The sequence below is a fragment of the Diceros bicornis genome, chromosome 24 (genome assembly GCF_020826845.1).
Source record: "Diceros bicornis minor isolate mBicDic1 chromosome 24, mDicBic1.mat.cur, whole genome shotgun sequence".
NCBI lineage: Eukaryota > Metazoa > Chordata > Mammalia > Perissodactyla > Rhinocerotidae > Diceros > Diceros bicornis.
In genome coordinates this window covers 13,206,763-13,229,882 of record NC_080763.1, presented here as the reverse complement: position 1 = coordinate 13,229,882, position 23,120 = coordinate 13,206,763, and the positions used below count along the sequence as shown (strand labels likewise).

The 23,120-nt window shown below is 40.7% G+C and overlaps 1 protein-coding gene across 10 annotated transcripts in view; it reads right to left on the bottom strand.

The window, feature by feature from the left end:
* SYNE2 (spectrin repeat containing nuclear envelope protein 2) overlaps positions 1-23,120 on the bottom strand; it is a 265,485-nt gene that overhangs the window by 69,032 nt on the left and 173,333 nt on the right. For 7 of the 10 annotated variants that reach the window (XM_058567087.1, XM_058567088.1, XM_058567090.1 and 4 more), the window contains 18 exons: positions 22,620-22,802; positions 21,464-21,592; positions 20,456-20,577; positions 20,164-20,305; positions 18,623-18,754; positions 17,629-17,703; positions 17,223-17,375; positions 16,894-17,103; positions 15,603-15,704; positions 14,571-14,690; positions 14,215-14,415; positions 12,482-12,655; positions 11,054-11,185; positions 5,494-5,690; positions 4,409-4,541; positions 3,238-3,420; positions 2,676-2,822; positions 799-975 (listed from right to left, as the gene is read on the bottom strand). In XM_058567087.1, the coding sequence (XP_058423070.1) occupies positions 799-975; positions 2,676-2,822; positions 3,238-3,420; positions 4,409-4,541; positions 5,494-5,690; positions 11,054-11,185; positions 12,482-12,655; positions 14,215-14,415; positions 14,571-14,690; positions 15,603-15,704; positions 16,894-17,103; positions 17,223-17,375; positions 17,629-17,703; positions 18,623-18,754; positions 20,164-20,305; positions 20,456-20,577; positions 21,464-21,592; positions 22,620-22,802 (2,712 nt within the window). The remainder of the gene's footprint in view (positions 1-798; positions 976-2,675; positions 2,823-3,237; positions 3,421-4,408; positions 4,542-5,493; positions 5,691-11,053; positions 11,186-12,481; positions 12,656-14,214; positions 14,416-14,570; positions 14,691-15,602; positions 15,705-16,893; positions 17,104-17,222; positions 17,376-17,628; positions 17,704-18,622; positions 18,755-20,163; positions 20,306-20,455; positions 20,578-21,463; positions 21,593-22,619; positions 22,803-23,120) is intronic. The other 3 variants (XM_058567091.1, XM_058567092.1, XM_058567096.1) reach the window with 1 other exon arrangement.

Below are 23,120 nucleotides of genomic sequence, written 5' to 3'. Positions count from 1 at the left end.
TATTTCAAATGTTTGATAACTGAAGTTATAATCTTTCCATATTTATTGGCTAATTATAATTTTCTCTTTTGTGAATTGTCTGTTCATGTTCTTTGTCCATTCGTGTACTCGAATCTCAATTGTATAAACCCGTTTGTATGCATCCTCTACACAATAAAGAAATCAACCTCTTGTCACTACCAATTACATATAAATATCAAACATTTTTCCAAGAATAAGTTTTCTTAATCTTTTCAGAGTCATGGAATGAAAAAGTCTACCACAAGGCCACACTTTTCTTCCTTTTTATAATCTTTTCAAAGCTGAAATAGCTTTGCTGCTTTTGAACATCTACTTTCACAGAAAATGTCAAAATCTCTGGCCATTTAGTAGCCTCACATAATACTGGACATCTTAAATAAAATTTCTCCTCTTCACTTGCCTAACACAATTTCCTACTAAGGAATCTCAAAGAAACATAAGAACCATTTTCATACTCTCTTATATGCACCAATAGGAATGCTGAAACATAGGATTTAGAAAAGGGCTCTAATTGAGATGATTATCAGGCTTAACTGTAAATTAACTATACGAATGTCTTTTCAAATTTTTCAGAGAGTGATATTTTGCAAAAACCAAATCATACATCAAATGGTGACATGCGGACACACCTGTCTTTCTTTTTTTTTTTAATTGCAGTAACATTGGTTTATAACATTGTATAAATTTCAGGTGTACATCATTATACTTCTATTTCTGCAGAGATTACATCATGTTCACCACCCAAATACTAATTACAACCCATCACCATGGACACACCTTTCTGTTCAGTGTTCCGTGTACCCAGTGCCACTGGCGGTTCATCTCTCCCAGGTGCTCTGCAAACTCTGTTCTCTCATAGCGCTTACTTTCTACATCACAGGTGCTTAACTGAAGTAATGACTGGTTAACAAAGTCAACTATCCATTGTTTATAGTCCATTTCCATTCTAAACTCCTAAAACAAACAAACAAAACAAAATCAACCAAAGCTTGGACTGAAGTAGCTTAGATGAACCAGATTTCCTTTTGGGGCACTCTAGGGGGTGCCAAGCTCCCATCCATTAATCAAGGGGAACCTGTCACCCAGTGTTGTGTTCTACCCTCCCCCCAACCCCACCAGGTGTCTGCATTATCTGAGTGGAGAGTCTTTTGGGGAATTCCACATGCCTGGGAACAGAGAGACTCACTGCTTTCAGACAGACTGAAAAGTCAGAGGCAGCAGCACGTATGGTACAGCTGCATCATCTGAACCAAAATCAGGACCCAGAGACTGACAAAGGGTTCCTGAGAGAGGCTTATGAGAGCTACACTGGAATCGGGAGCCACCCTGCAGGCTCATGGAAACGACAGGATGGGAAGTCTGAATTAAGACTCTCCCAGAAAACCCAGGACACTTTAAGGAACTTTGCCAGTTTAGGCAGCTTCTGTTCCTCTGGAGACAGTCTGGGTCTCCCAGTTTGGATAACTTTAAGTTCTACAGCAATCGTAAACCCCCCAGGGCCAAACATGTTTCTGTCAAGCCTGACACTAGTTGGGTTTATCCTGGTGAGTTTTAGCACTTCCTTTGGAGACATCTGGGGGGGAAAACCGTGTGGTATATGCTAGGTTACTAGAGCCTGTGAAAATACATACATGTGGACCCACTAAAGATTCTACTACTCACTGAAGTTAGGATGTGATAGTATATAAAAATAAAAGTCTTGCTAACATGCTTTATGATTAAGCCATTCATCCTCTGCCTACCAAAGGCTAGATCCATCAGCCTATGAGATCTTTGAAAGCAATGACCGGGGTCTTCATTCATCTCTGTGTTCCTAGTGGTGAACACATTGCCTGGCACACAATAAATGTTTGTGTGTGGCATGTTAAATGTTAGTTAAACCTACTTGAAATCAAATGTCATAGAGAAGGCCACATTCATATCTGTTTGTAGGATATCAACTTTTCCATATGCATTCCCTTATTCAAAAAACATCTACTTAACACCCATTGGATGCCAGGTATTGGGCTAGGCATGCTATTTCAGGGAGGTGAAGGATAGTCCCTGCTCTCAAGAAGCTGAGTCAAGGTGGGGAAACAGGCAAGCAAGCAAATAATTATAATACCGTGTGATAGGAACTATCGATAGCGCCCCAGAGACACCTAATCTCCAAAAGTAAACGGATCTGGCTGGGAGGGTCAGAGGTAGATTTCCAAATGAGAAGATACTTGAGCTGACTCTTGAAGGATGACTAAGAGGATTTCTACAACTAAAACTGGGGCACTGGAATTCCAGGCTGAAGGTGCAGCATGTACAAAACCATGAGCAGGGAGAGCACCAGAAGCAGTTGAGGGACTGCAAATCATTTGGTTCAGGCAGAGTCCAGGGTTTACGTGGGGGGATGAAAGGGTGAGGCTAGAGAGGTAAAGAGGGGCCAGAGCCAGTTGAGAGCTTGGATTCTGTCCTGTGGTGATGGGAGCTACCAAAGGAATGTAGGCAGAATATGAGCAAGTATACTAACTTATCTTTTTAGAATCATCCACCATCCCATTCCAGCCCCCTAGGATTAGTTTTTCTAGATTATATCCTACATGTCTCTTTGTTTAGTATTCCCCTTCTGACTGACTTGCCTTCTTATTTAATGAAAACGCTTCTGGCTCTTTTTGTATAATTACCTTGTACTTCTTAAGGAGATTTTTAACTTGAGATGCAGAACTCAGTGAGTGCTCAGAGTTTTCATCTGCAGTTTGACGTTCCACATTGTTCATCCAGCTCATCATTTCTGTGATTGCTTTGCGAGACGGCAATTTCTCCATCTGAAGCTGCAAGGACAAAACCATTTCCATTTAATTACCTGCAGTTAACAAAATGATTCAGGGCATCACTAAAGACGAGACCTGGTTTGATAAAAGGTCTTGCTACATAATTGTGTAGGTTACTTACAAAAACAAACCCAGCATTCGAGCTAAGAATAAGTGACCTCAAAGCAATGACAATGACCTTCACATAAACTAACACAGTGGTGTAGATGAACTGGGAAATAAAGTAATTAAGCCTGATTTCTCTCTTAAGAAAGATCCCATTGGAGAAGAGTCCAGTAATTAAGACCTATATTCAGTCGTGCCAGAGAAAAATAGGTAGTGTCAATGAAAATTATTGAGTCAGAGAAATAATTTTAAAGGAGTTGTGAGCTAACAAGTGAATGCTAATTCAAATGCTGGGTCTTTAAATACTTACCTGGTGAAGTTTTTCTTGAATATCTGGAAGTTGAGTTATGAGCATTGTCCACTTTTGTTCAAACTGTGCTAAAGAAGCTCTCAGTGTAGCCGTATCAGCTTCTTTCAGGTGAAGAAGTTGGTTCCCAGTACTTATAACGGCAGTCTTCAAGGAGGACTTTTCATCCAGTTCCTTTGAAAATTCCTAACGGGAACAGTTTTAAAATTTAGAAACTTTCAAAATTTAAACACAGCCAGAGTAACTAAGAGTCAGAATAACTAGTTAGGGTCCAGAACTAAATAACTGACGTCAATTCAAATAGTAAATGTTTGTATGCGTATGTGTAAATGTGCTCATGCACGTTCGCGCAAGTGCACACACACACACACATTTTTCCCACTAAGTGTCAGGCATGTTCCAGGCATTAGATATATGTATGGTGGGGAACAAGAGATGGAATTCCTATCCTTAGAGTGGTTTATGATCTAGTGGATTAATATTTAAAAAAATAGACAAATCATCATTTCAACTTTAAAAAAACTATGGAACACAACACAAAGTTCATATTAAATGAACTAAATGCAACAAATTTTTAACTAAAATATCTAAAATCTTTCCTGTGTATTTATAGGTCTTTTTCAAGTATGCTTTAAAATATGTACATTTTAATACCAAAGAGAGTAATCATAGCTACAAAATACAAAAAATGGAAAAAAGAAAAGAGTAAGGGAAAAGACTAAAAGGTTTCAAAAGTGTAATTTATATTATAGAACTAATACTTTCTTTTCTTCAAAAAAAAATCTCAAAACAATAGAATAACATTTTAATAGAAATAGTTTTGTACACAACAATTTAAGACCATGTATTATTAACTTTAACATTTATGAACTAATAATCCTGTGAGGTTTTTGGGGGGGACAAGGGAGTTATTTTCTGCATTTGTAAAACATGCCCCACGTCAGAGCAAGTTTTAAATTTATAGTTATTTTATAGGGTCAATAAAAAATATACTTTATCATTAATATAAATGTATAAATGAAGAGTATAAACAAATAGTTCTAAATTTGAAGAACACAGCTGTTGTTAGCCAAGGTCTTATCCCTTATCCACAAATGATTCTGGAAACTTTCACATCAATCCTGATGTTTATTTCTGACCAATAAATATTTGAGTGTATTCTGTTGCAACTTACCAAAAAACTGTTTATGTTGCTCCTGATTGTATCCAAGTCCTGAGACACATTCAGGGACTGTTCTTTCCAGTAATTCAGAGTTTGCTGAGAAGATTCCAACCATTTGGTTAACTGACCCGAATCTCTGTTATAACTAATAGGAGCAAAGTGAGAGAAAGGAAATTAGAAACGTACTCCATTGATGATATACATCATAGGCATGGTTTCTTCTTACTTTACCGGATGTTTTCCTTTGTTGCTCAGCCCTATTATTCAGAAAATCATGATGTTTTTAAGGATTATACCCTGTTGTATCCCATGCCCCAAATCTGATGCTCCTGGAATTTTCTATGACTCTATTACGACTAATCAAGAATAAAGAGGCATTTTAAGGTCTAAGATATTCTTTTTCAAATTTCTTATTACAGCTACAAAAAAAGAAACCCATGGGCAAGGACAGAGATTACTTTTATTCATCAAATGTCCTCTATAGATTTATTTATAGTAAAAATATCACCTGTATTTGTATAAGTGGTATAACAGCAAACCATTATTGGCTGGATGCCAACATATTTATCTGCTATGATGAAAATATCCAAGCAAAATGCTGTCCCTCTTGTAACTTCAAACTTCTTTGGGTTAAGACAGCCTGAGAGGCGACGATGAGAATGAGGTTTAAATGTTCTATGTTGTCTACCTTCCTCAAGGGCTCAAGATTAGATCAACTGAGCAAAAATAATTCTCTGAAGAACTACAAAGTCTTTTTCAAACTATTCTGTTAGCTAAAATTATTCGACTTTTTTAAATTTTAAAACTTTTGGAAGAGGGTAAGAAAGAGCAACATAATGGCATAAAGGTAACATGTGCATAATTTTATAACATAATTCCTAGTTTCCACAGAACTGATGACATATTATCCTGAGTCTAGCAAACCAACATGAGACTCTAGACCCCATTTAGCCCAGAAGAGGGACCCCATTGCTTCAGAGTGTCCAAAAAACACCATACACAGAGGGACCACACGTAAGACCTGGTGACTGCAGAGTCCCTCTGAGGTCTTCCTCCACGGCAAAATCTGACGCGGATCAATCCCTGAGGAGACACACCTGAGCAGATGCTTGAGAAGCGTTTGCAGTCTGTGCAGTTCATGGTCCACGTTTTTGTTCAGGGACAACCACTGCTCTTCCAGTCGTGCAGTCTGACCCTCTAGCTCAGGACAGCCCACAGAGGCCACCAGCTGCTTGCCTGCATTCAGAGTCTGATACAGCCGGGCCTGCTTTTCGTCAATGTTTCTTTTTATTTGCTAAAAGTCAAGTCATAGAATGTAATATTAGAAATGAAACCAGGCAATCCATTCACGAATATTTCATTAAAAACCTACAGTAAAGGGGGCCAGCCCAGTGGCATAGTGGTTAAGATCGTGCACTCCGCTTTGGCGGCCCGGGGTTCACAGGCTCAGATCCCGGGTGCGGACCAACGCACCGCTTGTCAAGCCATGCTGTGGCGGCGTCCCACATAAAGTAGAGGAAGATGGGCACGGATGTTAGCCCAGGGCCAATCTTCCTCAGCAAAAAAGAGGAGGATTCGCAACGGATGTTAGCTCAGGGCTAATCTTACAAAAAGAAAAAAAAAAACCCTACAGTAGAGGCTACTGAAGAAACATGAACACATTTCTAATCCTCAAGACTCCTGCAGTCTGGCTGGACAGACAGGGTTAATGGCTTATTGATTACCTTTCACGATGAGAGTATCCAACTAACGGATTTCTACAGCACAGATTCAGCCCTATAGACTTACACATGCAAACAAAACCCCAAAATTCACATATTTAGATTTGATAGTTAATTCTTCCACCTAAAAACAAAAACTAAATTGGTAGTTTATGGGGCACATTCAGCTTGCAGGCAGGTTTTGTGTGACCTGAAGATTATTTTGAAAACCAGGAAATTTTACATACAAATCAGGATTTCCTGAGACTCTGGGGAAAGTAGAAGATCTAGCAACCTGGGTCTGCATTCTCATGGGCTGCACCAGGGAGCAGCACCTCCTCTAGAAGGGCCTGCTCTTTCCTACTCTCCACCGCAGTCCCCACCCCCCCTCCAACTGCAGACCCACACCGTGGCCTTGGATTTCAAATGGCCTCTTTCCCCCCCATTCAGAGGGGGTCTCCAGATGGGCTTCAACATGAAGCGGGGAGGGGATGCTGCAGCAGCTGCAGGGCCAGGCCAGCCAGAAGTCGTGCTTCTGGTCGCAGACTCCACGGCTGGTGCGGGGGAGGGAGCAGGGAGGCAGGGGTTTGGGGGCCTAGGTGACAGGTCAGCCCTGCCTGATCCCGGAGAGGAAGCAGGGGTCAACAAGGTGCACGGGGCCGAGGGCAGTGGGTATGAAGAGGTACCTGGAAGGGGCTGTGACAGGGAGACGAGGGGGCCCGGTAAACTGCTTTCTCTGAGACAAAGGATGCACAGAGGTGGCGCCTCCAGCAGTTTCCAGGATGGCCACTGGGCCCAGGGAATCTTGGATCTTCCTGCATTTCTCCAGCTGTGGAGCCACGCTGGGGGCTGGAGGGGCAGCTGGTGGAGGAGCAGTCCCTGCAGCAGTTAGGGGACAGAACAGGAAGGCTGTGTGGCGCCACAGTCCCACACGGCCTCGGTGTTACCCCACAGTGCACTGTTGATGGTCCGGAGTGCTGCTTCCTTCTCTGACTCTAGGTCTTCCACGGTGACTCGAAAACCCACTTCAGGGGGTGGTGGCAGCCTCAGAAGGTCCCCTCGTATGTGTGGCAGCAGAGGAATCTTACGTTTTCAGAGCCTGGAACTGTCAGATGTGGATGAGCAGTTCCCTTGGGTTTGCGTCTGCCCTGTTGTTGCCTCTGCATCCTTTCCATGCTGGGTCTTCCTCTGGGAAAGCACCGAGGCTGCAGAGGGAGACCCAGGGCCCTCCTCAATCACTGTCTTTGATGACCTCTGGGGCAGCCGGCTGTGGGATGAGGCCGGACCCCTCCTCCTCTGCACTGGTGGGAACCCTCGGGTGGAGCTATATGAGCTCATACACGAGCTCTGGGACTTCTGGTTGGATCTTCGTCTGAGCTCATGGTGTAGAGGTTTCTCTGCAGAGGCCCAGGCCTGAGCACAAAGGAACAGAGGCCTCCGTGGAGACCCAGGGGCCTGAATGCAGATGATGCCCCCCCAGGGCTGTCAGGGCCCCTTTCCTGATCATCCTGCCTCTGTGACTGGGGGGTCTTCCTCCTGCTTGGCCATCTCTTCCCTGCTCTCTCCCATCTTCTCCCTGCAGGAGTCCTGGGCACACCTGGGTGTTGTGGGCAGCATCGGGGTGACTCCCTGCTCCTAGACCACATCGAGGGTGACTTTGCCCACCGCAGATGCCGACCTGCAGGACATCTCAGCGGTGTGACCAGATAGCACGGCCTTTCTCAGATGGCCAGGCCCGCAGATGGAGGTAAGGACCCCCAGAAAGGAGCCCATCGTCTGGGAGTTGCTACAAGAAATCATGGATGTAAAGTCACTGGACATCTGTAGGATGGCCTGTGAGTGGATGGCAGGGTGTGAACAGCTGGGTGCCCCCAGCTGGCCAAGGGAAGTCAGTGGACACAGTGGCGGGCTGGAGGCGGCGGAGCCCTCTTGGCAGGTGCTGGCCCCCCGGTGCCTGGGGTGAGGGTGAGGGGCACAGCTTGCCCAGGGAACTGCCCTTAGAGCATGTGGGTGAGGTCTGTCCCTCAACAGAGAGCTGGATTCCAAGTTTTCTCCTTCAGGTCACAACTAGACCAGAGGCAAAGTGGGTACTGTTTGCTCTGTTGCTAGGATGCAGCTTTGGAATGTGTGAGGGAAGAATGGATGTGCATGAAGATTCTGGAGGGAAGGTTGCGTGTGCCGAGGACACATGAGGACCTGGGGAGGGACATACTTAACATATGACCCAATAAACCCACTCCTGGGCAGTTAACCAAGAGAAATCACAACTTATGTTCTCACAAAAACCTGTGTGTGGTGAATGTTTTCACGGCCTTATTCAAATTTCCTCATATAGGACTACTGAGGTTTTCCAATTTTTCTTGAGTGAGTTTGTATGATTTTTAGTTGTCCTGGGAATAACAGTGTGTACAAATTGTTTCACAGTCTGATTAGACGTAATATTTAACCAATGAAATAAAATGTAGAGGCCTTATAGCCATATGGATTCTTTACCTTCCACTCTGTCACAGTTGTCATGTGGCTCACCTTTATATGACTAGAATGTCACCCTCTCAGACTGTGGTGTCCTTCTTTCATTCAAAGTCATATGTGTATTAAAGAATTTAAGAGAAGAAAAACAGGCCACCATATTTATCCAGAGACGACGATGTCTGTTGCTCTCCTTTGTTCCTGAAGTTCCCAGCTTCTTTCTCGAGTCATTTCACCTCAACCTGAAGAAGTTCCTCTCACAGAGTATTCCGTAGCCAGTTGTCTGGTGATGAGTCTCCTAGTTTTCTCTCATCTCCGTCACCCTTAGTTTTGGTTTTGGTTTTGCTGGGCTTTTGATCCTGAAGGACATCTTTGCTCCCTGTCATGTCCTGGGTTGATCTTTTCTTTTAGCACTTTAAAGATGCGATTCCATCTCTTCTGCCTCTGTTTTCTGTGGAGTAATCACAGCCCTTCAAACTGGTGTTCTCTTACATATGACATGTCGTTTTCCCTGACTCCTTTCAAGATTTTTCTTCATCTTTGCTTTTTTATGAGATTGATTCTGTGTCAGGGGGAGGCTTTCTGAGCTTAGATCTGTGTGTCATAAATTTGTGAAGTTTTCAACCGTTCTTTTCCTCATGTATTCTCTTCTGCACCGACCTCTTGCACTTTTCTTTCAGACACTCACATGGCTCACAAGTTAGAACTTGCGATATTGTTCCACACATCTCGGAGGGTCTCGTAATTTTTGTTCAATCTTTTGTTCTCTTTATTCTTCAGATTTGCCATTTCTATTGATCTATAAGTTTTCTGACTCTTTCTTGTGTTTTGACCCTTCTGTTATTGAGCCCATCCAGTGAATTTTTGATTTTGGACATTGTATGTTAAGTTCTAAAATTTCCATTTGCTTCCTTTTCATAGTTATTTTTAATGATTTTTTAAATTGAGGTCATAACAATTTATAACATTGTGAAATTTCAGTTGTACATTATTGTCAGTCACCATATAAATGCGTCCCTTCACCCCTTGTGCCCACCCCCCAAGTGCCTTCCCCCTGGTAACCACCAAACTATTCTCTCTGTCTCACAGGTCACATTTTAAGGGATACAGTCATTTTTTGGGGAAATAGTCAGGCTTATATCAGGTTGGCTACTATGAACTGTTTCTTAATATAACGAGGTTTAAAATGCTATGTGTTTTCAATTACATTCTTTTAGCTGTTTAGATGGTACCTTCTGTATCCCTGGGCTAACGAAGAATTAAACACCAGCTTCCCGCCCCCAGAGGATTCAGATTTATCTTTGAGTTAGGCTCAATATAATAAGATGGCAGAGATCAACTGTAGCTTTCTAGGCATCTAGAGAACATAACTACAGTGTTCTAGCCTCTGGAGAATGTTCCTTATAGAAGCTTAAATGCCTCAAAGGAATGGCAGGGCCCTGCCAAGTATTTCATGTTTCGATTTCTACCCAGTCTATTCAGGCAACAAACCTGCTTTTGAAGTTTTAAAGTTGGTATTTGGTAACTACCTCTAGCCGAATAACTCAGATTCTGACTACATATTTTCTAAAGTGAAAACCAAGTATTTTAAGTTTCTGTTGAGAAGATTTAAAACTTGCTTTTATCTTTTTTTTTTTTAAAGATTTTATTTATTTATTTTCCCCCCAAAGCCCCAGTAGATAGTTGTATGTCATAGCTGCAGATCCTTCTAGTTGCTGTATGTGGGACACGGCCTCAGCATGGCCAGAGAAGCGGTGCGTCGGTGCGCGCCCAGGATCCGAACCCGGGCCGCCAGCAGCGGAGCACGCACACTTAACCGCTAAGCCACGGGGCCGGCCCAAAACTTGCTTTTATCTTGTTGGTCATGTTCTCAATGCTATCAAAAACATTTTAAGATTTTATCTTTTCTATAGCATCAAAATCTGAGACACAGAGACTTTGATAATAACAATACTAAATGTCACACAAGAAAAAGTTTTAATGTTTGAAGTCTTTTTATAATGCTGGTGGCAGGTAACAGATTACTGTATGTCTCATAGACTATGTCTAATCAGGGCTTCACTATGTAATAAAGTTAAATATATGGTTAGAGGCCCATGGTTTATAAAGTGCTTTCCATACTTTAGCTTATTTCCATACCCACTGATATCCCCTCCTAAGACAGGTAGAACTAGCTTGATTATCTAGATTCTCCACGTCAAGAAACTGAGGCTTAGAGAAAGAAAGGTGACAAAGTGAAAAGTTACAGCCAGGACTCAAGCCAAGGACTTCGACCCCAAGCCAGACATGAGGTTATGCTGAGGAGCTCACAACCAATCTGCAGTTTCCCCGAACATGTGTATCAGTGAGTTGTGTGATGAACAATATTTCAACTCAATTCAAATCATTCACCTTCAAAGTCAAGCAATTTCATCAAAAAAAAAAAAAGAAAAAAACCCACAAAGTTCTATGGACCATGCCTTTAACGGATTAAATGGAAGCAAAATACCTGGTAAAATGAAATCCTCTCCACTAATCTTTCCTCTGTCTCTTCCACCAAACTCACAGAGGGCAATGTAGATACCAGAATTTCCAGGTCCTTTTCAAGAGATGCATAGTTTTCATCAAATTCTCCCCATTTCTAGAGAATCAAGAACATAAAATCAGTGGGAGCCCTTTTCTAGATCAGTTTCAGACAATGACAAAATTAATCATAGAAACAAAAATGAACTCTGAGACCATACAAAATGAAAGCACAAATTTCAAGGGTTTCTGTGAGTATAACCCACCCTAGTAAAAGCTCAGTGTCTAACGGAAAACAATTCCATTGCCATTGTGGAGAAAGGTTTAAGAAATCCAGCTGGCATTAGTGTTTTATACTTGTCTCGTCAAATCAAGTAGGGACTAATACGATTAAGTTAAAGTGATAAGCTTCGCATGCACCTCTGTGGAGACCTCAGAGCCACAGGAGAGCCCTTCTCTTATTGGGAAAGGAAGGGCTAACTTTTAAAGCCTTTCTCAACAGAAGCGCCTGTCAGGGTGCTTCTGCCCTCTCTGCTCCAATCCCCAGTCCAGCGAACATCACTCTACTGTGCTGCATGAGCACAATTCCACTGTTTGAGGAGTTTGAGTACTCCACATTTCATCAAGGGAGTACTGCCTTAGCCTAAGTCTTGCCTTGTCCTAGCTCTCCATTTCCACAGAAGCCCACGGCGAGGGTCTCAGCACACTACAGAGCCGACTTATAGACACTAAATATCATCTGCAGGGAAAATAACCACCTTACTAATGCTCATATCTACTGAAATAGTGGGTCACCTGGTGAACAGTACCACTCATTGGGCTCATGGAATCTTTTTTAATTCTAATACCATGAAATATTACTAAAAGTATCAACTTGACACACTAACTAGAAAATTAATTTTATTAGCATAAAAAACCCACTTTATATTATCACATTTATAAAGTTGAATATTTCCTTTATGTGCCAACATCCACTGTATTAAAAAAGTTAAAGGGGAAAACCTGAACACTGAGAAAGAGCTTTATACAGATCTAATTTTTTTTCTTTGAATTGGGACAAGACTGTCATGAATCCACTTCAGCAACAACATGTGGGCCTGTCGTCTTCGGGAAGGACAGTTTCTGAACCACTGACTATTTCATCCAGATGATTTCATTCAAGATCTCAAAGTGTTTTCCATTTTGTTTATTTGTACACAAACCTAGAAAGTAGAAAGATGCTGTGCCATCCCTGATTTACGTAGAAGTCTCAGCTAATAGTAGTCAGAACAAGAACAGGGTTCCACATTCCTCATTGTTAGCTCCCACGTAACTACTGCTTACTGATACCTAGATACTTTTTTCAACACCTGGAGGTGGCGGCTGAGAATTTGGAATTCCCGGCTTAAGTACAAAGTCTGTGTGAGCCAAATACCTGTAACAAACACTGCAGCTTTATTCCACGTTGGTGTGACTTTTCTTCTAGCAATTTAACTTCTTTTACTTGTTCCGCCCAAAATGTCTCTTTCTTTTGCAATAAAGAGGGAAGCATTTTGTTGGAGTATGCCTGGATCAAGAGCATGTCAGCAACAAGCTTCTGGAAAAAAAGCTGTAAAATAGAGAAGGTATTTATTTTTACATTGTGAAAATCTTCAAAACCAAGTTACTTCAATGTTGTATACTATTATATTTGCTTTTTAATCCAAAACCCCAGGACAGCCATGTATAGTCAAACATATGAGAAAACAAAACCAAAATCGACTATGTGTCTCTTTATCTTTGAACATTAGTGGCATTTTAACAAATCATAAAGAAAAATCATCCTAAGTAATATTTTCCACAAAACAGTCCATTTTTTTTTTTTAAATAATTTTATTTATTTATTTATTTTCCCCCCAAAGCCCCAGTAGATAGTTGTATGTCATAGCAGCACATCCTTCTAGTTGCTGTATGTGGGACGCGGCCTCAGCATGGCTGGCGAAGCAGTGCGTCAGTGTGCGCCCAGGATCCGAACCCGGGCCGCCAGCAGCGGAGCGCGAGCACTTAACTGCTAAGCCACGGGGCCGGCCCCAAAACAGTCCATGTTAAAGGGAAAATATTATTAATAAATCAGTTTAAACTTCCAGTGAGGTCTTCCTAAGTTAGTTATTCTGAGTTTTAAGAAACTTTACAAAAAGGTAGATACTGACCTGGCTGATTAATTTTAAGACAATAAGTCGCATGGATAGAAGTGTGAGCCAAGAAGCCCACACATCCACCAGCCGGGGGTTCTTATTAAAGCCTGGCTCTAACTTCTTCTCAATACAATGGCTAAATAAAGGGAATTTGTTGGCGGGGTCTGTTGGGATCCTAGAATAGCAATTTAAGAACCTTTAAAGAGGAAGGCTGTCCTTCACATGGTTCTTCTCCATTTATAGTCAGCTGCCCCCTGTAGTTGTCTGGAGGAACCTCTTATGTGAATCCCTTCTCCTATTCCTTGAAAAGGATACACAGAAGGGTTTATAGAAGCATTTAGCTTAGGGCCTGACACACTGTAAATATCAATTAATAGTATTTTCTCCTCTTCTCTTCCATTCTTTTTACAATATTTACCTTTGAATTTCTTGGACGAAGGTCCACTTATCAAAGGCCTAGACTTCAGCTTGTTGAAGGTAGGGACTATGTCTTACACAGTTTTTATTATTAGCACTTAAATTACTGCATATCTTTAGTTGATGATCATGAGGTTTTTGTTCAATGAAATGAACGGAAAGCTAAAGGATTTATCGTGGCATTACACTAGATATACGTTTATATATTTAAATAGGTATTCCTTTTGATCTCAGGTCTCAGGAAAGCCTATCCTAACTTCCCAAATTCAACTTCCCCCATTAAATGCTCTCAAAAGATGTATCTCAATTTTAATTTTAAATTTGTTTGAATGACTCCTTGATAAATATGTCTTCTCAATCAACTGAAAACTCCATGAACGTAAGGAACTATGTCTGTTTTCACTCATAACCATATTGTGAGAGTTTAGCAGGGTTCTTGGTACACAGTGAGCACTCTAACAGATGTCTGTTAAAAGAGTGAATGATGTATATTTCACCAAGGAAGAAAATGGATGCTCTCAGTTCACACATAGAAAAACTTAGACTAGGAAAAGGTGACCTGACCCGTGTGTCTTACCTTGTGGTTTTGTATTTGAGTCTGTAAGGCAACTTTACTTTTGGTTTGTTGTAAGTGATCGTGAGCAAGCTTTTCCTTTCCGATATTCACTAGTTCCACCATGCCTTGCAACAGAGCATCTTGCTGGCTCTCAGTGATGAAAGGGCTGCTGAGTTCTGTGTACCTGGCTCTCAGGATTCCCCACATACTGTCAAGTACATCCTGAAAGGAAAGAGCAGGTGTGCACAAACATTTTCATCCAACTATGAAAATAACCCCTATGAAGAACAAATCTAAACTCCCTTGGGGGAAGAAAAAAGTCTTACTCGTTATAATCATAGTAATTCACTGATGGAATGTTTTCTGCTCGGACATACCTCTAATTTGTAAACCTCTTGGAGTAAAACATAAGGTAAATGAAGCCTCTCCCCTTCATCTCTTAGTTTTGCGACTCGGCTCTCAGAGCTCTGCAGCTCCACTGTATATGCATCTGCTTTCTAAAGAGAGACAATACAAAGAGTAAAACCCTTTAGTAAGTTAGAGAAGTGTACACATTTATTTAAAATGAACTAACCAGTACAGGAAAGAATCATGGGGAAAATGAAAGTCCAGCTTCCCTTTCCTGACCTCCAGCTCTCCCCAAAGATCCACAGTCAACAGTATGTACCAGTAGAGATACGGGCGCATCCTTACGCTCACTGAATTGCACATCATTCTGTTCTGCAGTTTGCACTCCTCTCTTATCAGTTCCTCAGCATCTCTTCAAATCAGTACAAACAGATCTGGCTCCTTTTAAACGGGCACACAGTACGCCACTGTAAGGCTGCATACTGCTTCAGTAACAGTTGGCTCTCAATGGACTTTTGGGCTATCTAATAGTTTTTAAATCAAGCAGTGCTGCCAGGCCCATCCTTCAGTATTTATATACATATTTATCTATATGCACTTGTCTCATTTCCTTAGGAGAAGTGCAAGTCTAGCACCTAGAGCAGCGCTTGAACACAGTAGGTCCTCAATTAATACTTGCTGAATAAATGAAGTGAAAAGGCTGCTGGATGGAAGAGGATTTATGCTTAAAATTCTGATATATAGCCAAGTGATCTCTAAAAGCTGACCAACCAGCACTCCTACCAAGAGCGTGAGGGTCTCATGTCCCAACACCCTTACCAACACTGCACAAACTTATATTTTTGCCCAGTTGATAGGTGACAATGGTCTTTTTTGTTTTAATTTACACTTCATAAAGTACTACTTAAGAGATGCTTTTAAAGGTCAATTTAGTTTTCATTTTTATTTATTTACTTAAGCCTTGCCACTGCTCACAAAGGGAAGTGGTTCAGAAGCACAGCTTATACACAAGACTCTTGGCTCCAAGGGTAGGTCAGTTAGAATTATCTTCACTTGATTACCTGAAGCTGTTCATCAATACTCTGGCCACTAATTTCATTCAAAGACTGTTGTAAAGATGTTTTATTCTTAATAAGTTGATCATATAATCGCTTTATTTCATTCTGTACAAAAAGATAAACGCAGGAAGCAGGAAACAGTGAGAATCTCATTTAGGCCTTCACTACCTTTTTAAAAAAATTTAGTTATCCTTTCATTTTTGTGCTATCAGAAATTTCAAACATATACCAAAATAGAGGAATCCCTGCATTACCATCGTGCAGCTTTAACAATTATTGATCTGTGGCTGGTTGTCTCTCCTCTATACTCTTCTCCTGACTGCACCTAACCTCCCTTCCCTCAGATGATTTTGAAGCAAATCCCAGATATCATATTATTTCATCAGTATATGCTTCAGTATATATCTCTAAAAGATAAAGATTTCTCCCTTTAAAAATTCTACAAATCAATAATAATGTCTTAGTATAATTAACTGTCCAGACACGGTTCACCTTTCTCTAACTGCCTATAATTTTTTTTCTTTTTTGGTTTGTTTGAATTGGGATCTAAATGAGGTCAACGGGTTGCAATGGATTACTACGTGTTTTAAGTCTCTTATAATTTTTAGGCTCCCCATCCATCTCTCTTTTTGTTTCTTGGATTTGGGGGTGTGTGTGTGTGAGAAAAACGGGTTATTTATTCTGTACAGCTTCCCACTGTCTGTATTCGGCAGACTGCATTCCCACAGTGCTGCTTAACAGGGTCTTCTTCTCTTCTGTCTATTTTACTTGGATTCCAGAGGCTTGATCAGATTTAGGTTTGATTTTATGGGCAAGACTCCTTCATAAGTGGTGTTGTGTTTCATTTCTCTTTTGTTAGATAATTTTAGTAGCTTCCTAACTAGTCTACCTGCTCAAGTCTCTCTTCCAATCCACGTTAGACAACTGCCAATGAATCTACCTGAGACATACACAGACTGTCATTCCTCTGCTTAAAAACTTTAATGGCTCCCTCTTAGCTAGAAATTCTCCCATATGAGACTCATTAAGTGGCTGAATGTAATACAGGAAAGAAACATTACTTTAGCTCATCCTAACAAATTCACACCTGAGACTTTGGAAAGGGCCTCGCTTTCAAATGGTCTCCAACCATGGGCAGCAGAACTAACTTAAAAACTTTCACAGAAAGAATCTCACCACTTTCCTTAGCAATTTCTACTCATGAATGCTGCCAGGAATAGGAATTAGTGGAAATTACGGGTCCATTCTGTAACCTAACACAGTGCCAAAGTAGGCCGAGTGCCCAGACCCGTACCTGATAACTGCGATTATAGTCAAGGCCAGCTTTCAAGGACCTGCTTCTAGAGGCAGCTGCAGCCTGGGTGTGCTCCAGGTAGACTTGGAGGTTATCAAAACATTCAAGGAACAAGCTGGTGTTCTTGCCAGGCCAAGTCATGGCTTTCAAAAAATCATCCTTCTTGTCACTCAAAGCTAAGTAAAGTTTTTTCAACTCAAGAGCCAGCGTCTGCAAAGCGGAGAGAGACACAATGAATGAGCTCTGACCTTTAGAGGCTGCAGCTCTGGCTTAACTACTGGGCTGCCTGCGGTAATAAGCAACAAATGGGCTTGCTGGAAGCGCCCTACCTCATAGTGCAACTGCTGGGCACAAACGTCCTCTCTGAGGAGCCCAGGCGTCTGCAGCATCTCCTCCACACTGCCAAGGCACTGACTGAGAGTCAGAAATAGTTCAAATAATTTTTTATCCAAATTTATGCATGTTTCTTCTGCCACGTTTTCCTGAATCAAGAGGAGAAAAGAAAAAATAAAAATCATTAGGATTCCTTACCTTCTTAAGCCCACATTTTCCCTGGATTCCATTATAGTTTATAATTTATTTTATATTTTTTTATAATTAGTCATTTCAAACACTTTGTGTACTAGATAGCAGAATAAATAAATAAAAGTAAGATGTTAACTCTGAGAGAAATGAGTTTAAGACACTCAATGTTAGGTAGTGAGTTGACTATTGAATGGAATTAAACAATCATACCATCTCTCTTCCCACTGCTGCCCACCTCTCACATTTTAATATAGGAGAAAGTGGGTTAATGAAATCAAGTATGGCCTAGAAAAGGAAAAGAAGTCAAGAAACTTGAAGGGGTTGATTAGAAAGAGGTACAATATCTTAAAGATAGGGATGGCACCGCATGGTAACCATAGTTAACAATACTGTATTGTATATTTGAAAGTTGCTAAGAGAGTAGATTTTATTGTGGTGAGCATTTTGCAATATATACAAATGTCGAATCGTCACATTATACACCTGAAACTAATATAATCAATAAATAAAATTATATCTCAATTTTCTATCTCAATAAAAAAAGATAGGGATGGGCTGTGGAGCAGGAGAGAATTATGAGTGTCATTTCTGGGCTGATTGTGAGAATTAAGGCCACCATTAGATGTACAACTCCAAGGGGGGTCTCGGGGTTTGTGCAATTGTGTCCTGGTGAGTTTGGGAGCCTCAGGTCTATTTTAGCATAAGCTGTTGGAACCACCTCTTTTTCCTTACCCACAATCACCTTGAATTCCTGACCAGCTACAAGTAATTTAGGAGCATGCCAAAGCTAATAATCACCCCAATCTGGGCTGTTTCCTACTGTCTTTTCTGATGGACACCTAACATTGCCCAGCACACCGTCTCTGCATTAAGCCTTCTCAAGGCTGGAAATCTTCCCGATTCTCCCCTGCTTCCTCACTCTTCCAATCCCAGAGCACCAGTGCAGACAGTACTAATCAACCACGATCCTTTTTCCGGCTAACCCCGGACTCAGGTTCAGAAGCATTTGCACACGGTGCACAAGGCAGCCACTACCAAATTTATCAGAGTTGGGGAGAGAAAAATTCATTTGCAATTCTAGGACTCATTCCATTAGGTGTTCTATTATTTGCTCAGTAAAGAAAATTATGACCAATTTACAATATCACATCTCCCTTCTTTTTTGTTACTGCAATGAGGAAAATATATAACGTGCAGCTGCTACCTGTGCCTGAAGATTATTTGCTTCTTGACGCAGGTCTTCAAGCTGGGTGGTATAAGTTTTCAGTTCTTCAGTTGTTGGGTATCTAAAGTTATACATGTTCACACTAGGTAGAATACTCATATTTGTGGCAACCTATTTGAAAAAGAGAAACTCTATTATAGACAGTTTGAGATCCTGCTGATATTAATGTAAATCAGCAAAAATGCCTTAGCATGCTATCTTCCAAGTTACTTCCTTGGTATTTTTGTCTATCTTGTCATTCATAAGAAAAAACAATTAAATTAAATATTAAATATTTTGGATACTTTGCAAAGTCATGGTAGGCTTTATTTAGACACTTGAGGGTCCATTTAGATATGAAAATGAGGGAAAACAAACCATAATTTGAAAAATAGAGTGAAATCTCTAATCTTTCAATTGAGTGGCAATGCTATCCATGTTACGAGGTTACCTGTTTCTCTTTTCATTTACTGGAAAACTCCTGGTATATAGCCAACTCTTAAATGGAATACAGTCACCTCCAGGGACAGATTTACATCTTGATTTGTTATTGAAAAGCTAAATAAGTATTGAAAATGAGCTGGGACTTCAGAAGAGAGAACGAGTCAGAGTTAATTGCTTTCTCAAATTGGAAAACTAACATGAAAAGAAGCAAGGTGGGCTGGTAGATGACTCTGCTTGGGGAAAGAACTACTGACGGTGTTCTACTCTCCCAAAGAGAACAATATACACACATGTTATAGTGTGTATAACAAGGAGAAACCAAGACTAAAGCCCTACCAATAAGTTTGACTCAACTTTAACTGGTCAAATAAGATTCTTGGAAGACTAGAACTAAAAAGTTCCCACCAGATTGGGGAATTGGGAAATCGTTAGTAACCTTTGCCCACGTAGTGTGAGTGCAAAGTTGAAGGCAGAAGCTTGATTGCTATGAGGAACAGTGCTATTCTGCTCTGGGCTCCCTGTTTAGAGAGAAATCCAGCAGTAGCTGGCACAGTATGAATAAACTTGTAAGGGCAACGATAAGGTGTGTTGCTGGGAATACCTATAGACAGGTTCCATTGGCACATGGGCCAACACACTGCAGATTCCAAATAATCTTTTGATGAATGAATGACACTCACACAGCACTGTTGCGTTTTTTAAGTGTTTTTTACCTATATTACTCATTCAACATGTAGTAACCGAGATTTTATGATGTTCCAGTTACCGCATGAGGCACTCAAATGGGAACCAAGCAGACATGGCCTTTCTTGTCATACCAGCTAATGAGGAATACAGACAAATAACCAGGCACACAGTATAGTAAGAGCTATGGTCAGGGAAGCCCAGGGTGCTACAAAAGCACAAAGGAGGGGCACTTCATGCAGATTCCCAGGAGGGTGAAAAGGGGTCAGCCAAGTGAGGAATCCACTTGGCATCTTTGCTTTCTGAAAATAAATTGCTACCTAATGCAGAATATACATGTGTATTTAATGAATGCTTGTTGAATTTTCAAAGATAGACATGGTAATTTACACTGTGTGCAGATACACACTGACCTGAGGCTCCACAAGCTGAGGTAGAGGTAGCCTTACTTTTGACGAGAGTTCATGATGTAAATATTGCCACTTATCTCCACTGTGGCCCTGAGTTGACAAGACCGAGTCTGGAGCATCATTTTTGGGGCTAGATGCCTTATTGCTTTTAAGGGAAAACAAAAGGTGAAAAGAATAATCAACATACAAAAATTTTATTACATTCAGACAACATTTTATACGTGATTTTAAAAGAAACACTCTTAATTCTCCCAACTGTAAAACTACTGAACGTCCAACTCTAAAAATGTTTTACCTCACGGATGATTTCTGAGTTGTATCTTCATCATGTTGGCAATACTGGAGCCACGTTTTCTTAGCATTCAATTCTATGAATTTGATGAAATCTTTCTGTTCTGTTGGATTTAACTCCCGAACCTATAATTGAATAAGATTCAAATGGTCCAATCAATCAAGGTTTTCAATTAGTACCCAGGGGTTTCTTCTGTTGAGATAATCTCATTTGAACCACTTCCTAAATCATTATTTACTATTTCTTTCTTGCTTGCTTGTTCTTGTTAACTTTTATTTCTCAAAAACCTATTTAAAATATTCACACAATAACCAAGTGTTGTTTACTATATATTACACACATGGAAAATCACCAAAAATATACTATTGTTTCAAACACATTTTGTAATTTTTTTTTTTTGTGAGGAAGATCAGCACTGAGCTAACATTCATGCCAATCCTCCTTTTCTTGCTGAGGAAGACTGGCCCTGAGCTAACATCTATTGCCAATCCTCCTCCTTTTCTTCCCCCCAAAGCCCCAGTAGATAGTTGTACGTCCCAGTGGCACATCCTTCTAGTTGCTGTATGTGGCAGGCGGCCTCAGCATGGCCAGACAAGCAGTGCGTCCGTGCGCGCCTGGGATCCGAACCCGGGCTGCCAGTAGCGGAGCATGCGCACTTAACCGCTAAGCCACGGGGCCGGCCCCTCAAACACATTTTGAAACAAGAGGGGAAGAGGTGCGGCAGTTACAGAGGTTAAGTTCACCCTGAAGATATTTGTTTAGTTTGATAAACGCAAGTTAACAAAGTAGCGAAGTTAGAGTGTCCCCAGTTGTAGCCGATGAAAGCAAGGCAGGCGCTGCAGTAAACACTCAAAACCCAGAGTGGCTGCACACCCAGGAACACTCACACAGCACACTTCCCATCAGTCACACACGACAACACTCCAGTGGCAGTTCAGTATTTAGTTCGAAGGGAAATTCCATAGAACAAGCTTTATTCTTATGCTTATAACTGTTAGGGGCTGAAATTACCTGTTGCTGCTGGAAATCTTTTTGTCTGCTGAACTGTGGCCTTTCAGTTACAACAGATTCAAATTCAGAAAGGTTATCTGGTTGGAGAACTTGTTGATGCTCTGGAGGTTTCTTTAGAACGGTAGAACGCTGCAAAAAATTTTATGATGGTAGACTATTTAAAAAGACTACCCACTTGATTTCAATTCTAATAATAAGACTACATAATGGAAGAGTTTTATATGAAGTAAATGTATTTTGTTGTTTATTATAATTATATACTATGATTTAATATACTTATTTCATAACAACTTCAAAAACCACTACATTTGATGGAGTGGTCATCTTATTTCCTCAACTTAATTCATCCAATGAATTACTAAAATCCAGGAAATCTATTGCCTTTTTTTCTTAAGAACAAACTAAAAAAAAAAAAATCAAAAAGAGAAATAGTATTATGCTTATGAATTCAAAAATTCCCTATGTCTAAAATATAAGTAGATTTGTTAAAAAAGAGAGAACATGTTAAGATGAAAGAGGAACTATATGGCCTGTGTGTCTGCGGCCAATATCACTTCTGTGAATCCAAGTCCTCTAGGTAGGAACTTCCATCTCATAAGCATGGATGCGAATCTTACATAGTAAGATCCTACTCATAAGATGCACATTTGCATTTATAAACACAAAATGCTTTTAAAAGTCACAAGAACACTTCAACTGCATGATACTTTGATTAGTATATATAAATATTTGTAAATAAATAACAAAAGTACCCTGGAAACAGGTTTTGTGTTTCTGGTGTCAAATTTTAATCTTATCTATAAAGGCTTCATTTTCCAGTCAATTGGAGTCAAAAAATTCCTTTAAAAATACATCTTTCTTTTATGAAGAAGGCTTGTACGAGACCTCATTACCAGCAAGAATAGTTAACCCAATTAAATCCAACCCAACCCAAACCAACACCCTCACTAACAACAACCTAGAAAGGAAAACTGCATAACAAAATGAAACCAATAACAAGAGCCAGTGCAACCATCCCTGACAGTTTTAAGAGGTGTAATTCTTACTTAGTATAATTCCTCTGTAGGCGTTTCATCACCTCCACCCAGAGTTCCTTCCTGGTGGGTCTACCATATACGTACATCTATATACATGTTTATATATAGCCATGTTTTACCTGGTCCTCACTGTATTTCTCCTGAAGCATCATCTGGACTTTTTCCAAATTGCACTTCACAGTCTTTAGTTTCAAGGAAAGCGCTTCAGCCTCCTGTTGCGTGGCTCCACTATCTCCCAGGCCCTGACCTTTGCAATTCTCTAACAGAGAGGCAACCTTGTGCTCAATCTCCGTTAGCATAGCCTAGGAAATAAAATCATTTAATTATTCATAGTTTGGGTCTTGAACAAGTGTTATACCCCCAAATAAGTTAGATTCACTCTCTCTACCCAAGTCCCAGAAACACAGGCTGGAAGGAATCTTGAGGGGGGGGAGGAACAACTTCCACATAATTCCTGTCTGTTTCAATAGCAGTGCTACCAAACCAACCCCAAATTGCTGATATCACTCTCTAAAATAAGTGATTCTACAATTGCTTTAGAACAGACAGCTGAATGTATCCAGCATAGCATAGCGGTTAAGAACACAGACGCTGGAACTAGACTACCTGGGTTCAGACCC